At 44.7% G+C, this 7,529-nt stretch overlaps 1 protein-coding gene across 3 annotated transcripts in view; it reads left to right on the top strand.

The window, feature by feature from the left end:
• Positions 1-233: 233 nt before the first annotated feature.
• The window catches only part of LOC106609965 (calcium-binding protein 2), a 30,763-nt gene continuing 23,467 nt past the window's right edge, over positions 234-7,529 (top strand). For 2 of the 3 annotated variants that reach the window (XM_045722660.1, XM_045722661.1), the window contains exons 1-3: positions 234-474; positions 6,454-6,504; positions 6,621-6,783. In XM_045722660.1, coding sequence (XP_045578616.1) covers positions 6,455-6,504; positions 6,621-6,783 — 213 coding nt within the window. In that variant the 5' untranslated portion in view covers positions 234-474; position 6,454. Of the gene's footprint in view, positions 475-1,316; positions 1,420-6,453; positions 6,505-6,620; positions 6,784-7,529 lie in introns of those variants that run through there. The other variant, XM_014209039.2, reaches the window with a different exon arrangement.

Here is a 7,529-nt window from a genome sequence, read left to right as displayed (position 1 = left end):
AAATAATCCATATTTCCGCTTGAAAAGCACTCAAACATTATATGAGGCACAATAACCTCACGAAAAACCAACAAGAACTGGGCTTGGCTTGTCTTTGCACCGCAGCCTTGAGGCAAGAGTGAGGCAGCGAGCTAAAATAGTGGATTTCCACTTTAGTAAACATTTCATTGCCAAGGTCCACAGTCCACCGGGAGCTGACTGGTGCGTGTAATGTGACAACATTATTGCGACCCCCATTTCTTTTTCAGGTGGAAAGGAGGGTGTTTTCTCGCTCTTCAGAAGGCACAATGCTAAATAAGGGCTTTGGTTGGCCGGACTAAGCATATTTGAGCGTGGCGAGGTTCGAATAGCATTGGGAAACAGCTTCCTTACTGCGCCAGTGCTTGGCAAGAAAGGGCGGTATAGGACGACAGTGCGGTAGAAAAGGAAGGATAGAGAGGTGGTTCCAAAATGTTTCCCCTCGCTGACTGCACGGTAAGACGAATGAACATTTTGGCAGCCCACCAGTAGGCTAGTGCAATTTTCCAGAAGAAGAAAAGTCTGACGTTCTGCATACTTATCTATCTCACATTGTACTACGTTGATGAAGGTCATTTGAGCGAGGACTTATATGAACTGAAACTTGCACTGACATCATGTATACCTTTCTGCACCGTGGCACAGTTTAGTCGGTTGCGCGGTAGCCTAGATTCCCATGCATCCAGCCTACTGTATTACAATTTTCCAGAAATGCATTTAACACCTTCTCACTGATGCCTAGGTAGCACCTCAAGGACCAACACTGGTCCACAGACCACCATTTGGGAAGCTCTTTTAAGACATATTGTATCCTCAAACAATATGAGGGAAACAAAGTTGTAGCAAGTGACGAAGCAAGGACAACTAAGTTTCGGACAGTGTAGCAAGGAATACAAAAGTTGGAACTGTGACACTTCGGTGAATGTAGAGCTGCAAGGGTAGATGAGTTTGGAGGAGCAATACAGTCATCCACAATAATCAGGTAATTGCAATGATTGTAACCTGAGTGTTAAGAAAAGGACAAGCTCAGTGCTTAAGCCCATCAAAGGTCTACATTAACACATGTAGCCTTGTGAACCAGTGACTCAAAGAAAGGGTTCCCCGGAAGATACACTGGAAGTTTTCATTGTTTGCCCACAACCTGTACATGACTACCCTACAATGTAATTTCAAAACAGTGACTCGGTCAAGCATCTCAAAGTCGAATCCAGACGTATTTAGCGAGATAATCACCCTTCTTATTGTATAATCCGGTGAGGCAGAGGAGGCGGAAGGTAGAGGAACAGGAGGGGAGTTATAGTCCTAATTTATATCAGTCAACACGTCCGTGCCAAACGGTAACAACTGGACTTGTCAGAAAAAGTTTGAAACTCTCTCTCCATTCCTAGCTGCATATTGAAGGTAAGGAGGATAGAGGATGGGGACGAGGTCAAGGGCTGTTGACCATTGGCCAAATTGTGCTTGTATTTGTTTACTTCAATCGATCGGCTAATCAATCGATACATTTATCCTTTCGTCAATAGGGCTTAATGTCGTGTAGCCCTCTTTGCATTTTATCCAGAGAGCTTGGGCAGTTCGAAGTGTACAGTCTGAATGGGAAAACAACAGTCTGTCAACCATTACTGGTGGTAACAAACAGGAACCGACAGACAGACAAGATGCCAGACTGATACCAGGACAGAAGGCACTGAAATGACAACCACACAGGAGATTGATGGTGTAGGGACGCGAGATGGCAGTGAACGGTGGGAAATGCCAAGATGGAACCATTGATAGGAGGATGACAGGGCAGCCGGCGGACAGGAAAATCTACCCATCTCCCTCTCCTCCTCTCCCCCTTCCCAAAAAGGTAACAAAGGGGAGTCTGATTTCTGAGTCGTGACACAAAATCAGTGGTGGAGATCGATAGGGAGAGGAGGAGGCAGCCAGGCCTATTGTACCGCGGGTTGTTTTAAGACATTGGACGAGAAGAGAGTAGCTGAGCCATCTGGGCATTGATCTGCATTCGACTGCAGATGAACAGCAGGGGAAGCAGGAGGAATGACCCAAAAAAAACATAGGGAAAAACACTGAAGAGAAAAAAAAAGACAAAAGGATGAGGCCCCCAGCTAACCGGTTCTGGATCACAGCCAGTCTATGATATCATCTGCATTACCTCTGCTTTAACTCCCCCCCCAGTCCACCGTTTCATTATTTCAATTAGCGGGATTAGGATCTGAAATTGCTCATACCGGCTTGGTGATTGACAGCGATTGGCCACTTAGGGAGCAGCTCATGCTGTCTCTAATGGCTCATGTAGAAGGGTGTCTGTATGTGTGTGCGCGCGTGTACGAACGTGCATGCGTGTGTTTGTTTGTTTACCCTGATATTTTGCGCATTCAAGAGAAAAGCTGGTCTTGAGGCAAACAATAGTTAGGCCTATTGTTAACTATGAATGCACCACCATGGGAATTGTAGCAATTTAGCTGTATGTGTGCGCAAGCAACTCATTATCTTAGAATCCATTTTGTAAAGTGGAGGCTGGTGAGGGGAGGACGGCTCATAATAACGGCTGGAACGGAGCGAATGGAATGGTATCAAACTACAGTATGTATTTGACGTATTTGATACCATTCCACTGATTCCGCTCCAGCCATTACCACAAGCATGCCCTCCCCAATTAAGGTGCCACCAACCTCCTGTGATTTTGAACAGCAATTATATTATTTGGCACTAACTACCAAATACCAGCCAACTGCTCACACATTCTTATTTCCAGTTGTTTTCAGTCATTCCCTGAACCAACTATGAGAGAGGAACAACTGTTAAGATAGGCTAGATGGCTGAAACACCCAGAGAGCTCGAGGAGTTAGTAGGGAGACCAAAGATGATCTATTATGAAGATAGCCGAGTGACTGCTCTAACAATGGAAATACATGTCCTCAATGATTGAAGGCAGGCGAGATCAGATGGTACCATTCTAGCCATTGAGAGGGCAGATATGGGTGTAAACAACAGGCACAATTAAGTAATTTTTCCTCAAAGTTGTCGGGATGTTATCTACTCAATACATTTGTAACAGACTAAATATTTTGAAACTTCTATTCCATCATATAAGCCTCACGTACTTGCTCGTACACCTCCATACAAAAATGGCTTATCTCACGTGGACAGATTTTGGGGCGGAGTAAATCCTCTCGCTTTGCCTCTTCCTCTCTGGGGAGACAGCATGCTCAGAGCATTGCAATCAGTACACATCACATGCGTGCTGCTCGCGTGTCGCTTTCTCTTTCCTGTAATGGTGACGAAGTGAAAACGGGGCTCTGGTTTGCTCGGAGAGGCACATTACAGTGAGGGAAAAAAGTATTTGATCCCTTGCTGATTTTGTACGTTTGCCCACTGACAAAGAAATGATCAGTCTATAATTTTAATGGTAAGTTTATTTCAACAGTGAGAGACAGAATAACAACAAAAAAATCCAGAAAAACACATGTCAAAAATGTTATAAATTGATTTGCATTTTAATGAGGGAAATAAGTATTTGACCCCCTCTCAATCAGAAAGATTTCTGGCTCCCAGAGCTGAGATTAGGAGCACACTCTTAAAGGAAGTGCTCCTTAACTCAGCTTGTTACCTGTATAAAAGACACCTGTCCACAGAAGCAATCAATCAGATTCCAAACTAACCACCATAGCCAAGACCAAAGAGCTCTCCAAGGATGTCAGGGACAAGATTGTAGACCTACACAAGGCTGGAATGGGCTACAAGACCATCGCCAAGCAGCTTGGTGAGAAGGTGACAACAGTGGGTGCGATTATTCGCAAATGGAAGAAACACAAAAGAACTGGCAATCTCCCTCGGCCTGGGGCTCCATGCAAGATCTCACCTCGTGGAGTTGCAATGATCATGAGAACGGTGAGGAATCAGCCCAGAACTACACGGGAGGATCTTGTCAATGATCTCAAGGCGGCTGGGACCATAGTCACCAAGAAAACAATTGGTAACACACTACGCCGTGAAGGACTGAAATCCTGCAGCGCCCGCAAGGTCCCCCTGCTCAAGAAAGCACATATACATGCCCGTCTGAAGTTTGCCAGTGAACATCTGAATGATTCAGAGGACAACTGGGTGAAAGTGTTGTGGTCAGATGAGACCAAAATGAAGCTCTTTTTGGCATCAACTCAACTCGCCGTGTTTGGAGGAGGAGGAATGCTGCCTATTACCCCAAGAACACCATCCCCACCGTCAAACATGGAGGTGGAAGCATTATGCTTTGGGGGTGTTTTTCTGCTAAGGGGACAGGACAACTTCATCGCATCAAAGGGACAATGGACGGGGCCATGTACCGTCAAATCTTGGGTGAGAACCTCCTTCCCTCAGCCAGGGCATTAAAAATGGGTCGTGGATGGGTATTCTAGCATGACAATGACCCAAAACACAAGGCCAAGGTAACAAAGGAGTGGCTCAAGAAGAAGCACATTAAGGTCCTGGAGTGGCCTAGCCAGTCTCCAGACCTTAATCCCATAGAAAATCTGTGGAGGGAGCTGAATGTTCGAGTTGCCTAACGCCAGCCTCGAAACCTTAATGACTTGGAAAAGATCTGCAAAGAGGAGTGGGACAAAATCCCTCCTGAGATGTGTGCAAACCTGGTGGCCAACTACAAGAAACGTCTGACATCTGTGATTGCCAACAAGGGTTTTGCCACCAAGTACTAAGTCATGTTTTGCAGAGGGGTCAAATACTTATTTCCCTCATTAAAATGCAAATCAATTTATAACATTTTTGACATGCGTTTTTCTGGATTTTTTTGTTGTTATTCTGTCTCTCACTGTTGTAATAAACTAACCATTAAAATTATAGGCTGATCATTTCTTTGTCAGTGGGCAAACGTACAAAATCGGCAAGGGATCAAATACTTATTTCCCTCACTGTAGGTTGTTTATTGTAATTTATAGGGCCTACCTGTTCTGCTAGTCTCATCTCATAATGATCTGTGGTCCCTAGGGAGGAGAATGCAGACTAACGGTGCCTTGTTGGCGTGTGCCTCTGCACTTCACATGCACTCGTACAACGTATGTTCAAACGGGGGGCCTTAGGTGCAAATTTATGAGCATCTGAAATGGTAGAAGTGTACTGTTTGACGTGTCAGTGTCTGAGGCAGTCTTTCATGTTCTGACAACACAGTGCATTAATCTGTCTCTCAAATGTACAGCCATAAGTTTATCTGTCTTCCACTCACGCTCTCTCTCTACCTCCCTCACTCTCTCTCTTTCTCTTCTGTATGTCTCTCTCTCTTCTCCTTGGTCCCATGGATACTTATTATTCCTTCTCTCTCTCTCTCCCCCTCTCTCAATTCAATTAAATTAGCTTCATTTGCATGACGTAACAATGTACATATTGCCAAAGCTTACTTTGGAGATTTACAATAGTAATATAATTAAAATAATAATAATCAATATTGTCAATGGGACAACAGTAACAACAATAATCAAGGGTCAAAATAACCAAGGGTTTCAAACTTGGGGAAATTACAGTCTCTAATTGTTTTATATTGCTTACATTTTGTCAGGAAATGCAGCTCTGTCTCAGGTTCTGCTGTGGTGCAGTGGTTGCACAGCCTTTCCTCTACAGGGAGCCAGGTTTTCCTGGCAAGGCTGTGCTCATTGAGACTGTACTTTGTGAATGTTTTTCTAAGGTCTTGATCACTAACCATGGTCAAATAGTTTGCCACGGTGTACTGTCGATTTAGGGCCAGATAGCAGTTCATTTTTCTTTGTGCTTGTGTTTCCCAGTAAGTAAACTAGTTTTGACTGTGTTGTAATTTGGTTTATTCTGATTGATTGGATGTTCTGGTCCTGAGGCTTCAGTGTGTTAGTAGAACAGGTTTGTGAATTCAGCCCTGCATGCTTTCTCTCTCAGTTTATTCATTGCATCATGTTGTACCAATTGAGAACATTGGTCTAATTCCCTGAGATATGGATCTTCTCTGTAAAATCATTATTTTTGTATTTTTACAGTTTACTGCCAGGGGCCAGTTCTGTCAGTACTGCTCTAGCAGGTCCAGGCTCTGCTGTAGATCTTGTGCTGTAGGTGACAGCAGGCACAGGTCATCTGCGAAGAGCAGGCATTTAACCTCTGAATTGTGGAGACTAACACCAAGGGCTGAGGATTTTTCTAGAATAGTGGCCAATTCGTTTATGTAAATATTGAAGAGTGCAGGGCTCTGATTACAACCCTGGCGAAGGCCTCACCCCTGGTTAAAGAATTATATTGTTTTCTTCTTTTTTTTTCTTTCTTTCTTTCTTTCTTTCTTTCTTTCTTTCTTTCTTTATTTATTTATTTATTTATTTATTTATTTATTTATTTATTTCTCTTCTCAATAAATCAATCAAATGTATATTCATAAAGCCCTCCTGACATCAGCAGTTGTTACAATTCTCTCTCTCTCTCCCTTAGCATGTCTCAGAAAGGGACAAAAAAGGGAGGCGCGCCCTCACCCAGAGCGAGGTAAGTGAGACCCACCCTCAAAGATAACGGTGATGACACAGTGGCAAAGATGGTCATGTTGACAAGGATGAAGTCAGACCCTTTTCCCTATTCTCCATCTCTCCGTCCCCAAACAGCACGTCGTCAAACACCCCCTCGGCACAGGGGACCCCTGGGCGCTCCGGGCTCCGCCAGCCCAAGTCAGGAGAAAATAGCAACAGCTCCAAGAGTGGCAGGAGCCACAGCCAGGGCTCTGTAGCAGCCGTCTACCTGTCCTACCTCAACACTCTCTTTGGACAGGTCAGTAACACTGTCGCCTTTTTATACCTCTGTCACCTCCTGCCTCTCTCACATGCCAAATCAGTTGCACAGTGAGTTGTGATCCAGAATCGAACGTTTGAACGTTTGACAGAAAAGCTGGGGTGGATTTATACTTTTGATGCAATGCAACCTGGACACAGATCCATAAACCAACTGAAAATGAACAACAACCATATTTCTCACACCTCAATTCCCTCCCCTTCGCCGTAAGCTGACAACTCTATATCAGAGGATTGGCAACAACCACTACTCCATACTGACTCTTAAAATAGGGGTCATCAGCCCTCTGCTGTACTCCCTGTTCACCCACAACTGTGTGGCTTTGCACGAAACCAACTCCATCATCAAGTTTGCTGACGACACCACGGTTCTAGACCTGATAACCAACAACGACGAGTCAGCCTATAGGGAGAAGGTAAGTGAACTGGCATTGTGGTGCCAGGAAAACAACCTCTCCCTCAACGTCAGTAAAATTAAGGAGCTGATTGTTGACTTCAGGTACCGGATCCACGTCAACGGGACTGCAGTAGAGAGAGTCAGCAGGTGTCCACATCACCAAGGACTTGACATAAGACCAACGACACTACCACTCGTCAAGATGGCGCAATAGCGTCTCTATTTCCTAAGGCGGCTGAAGAAATTCGGCATGCCACCCCGGGACCTCTCCAAATATTACTGCTGCACCATTGAGAGCATCCTGACCGGTTGCATCACGGCCTGGTATG

Source organism: Salmo salar, chromosome ssa08 (assembly GCF_905237065.1).
Source record: "Salmo salar chromosome ssa08, Ssal_v3.1, whole genome shotgun sequence".
Classification (NCBI taxonomy): domain Eukaryota; kingdom Metazoa; phylum Chordata; class Actinopteri; order Salmoniformes; family Salmonidae; genus Salmo; species Salmo salar.
This window is presented reverse-complemented; position numbering and strand designations above follow the sequence as displayed.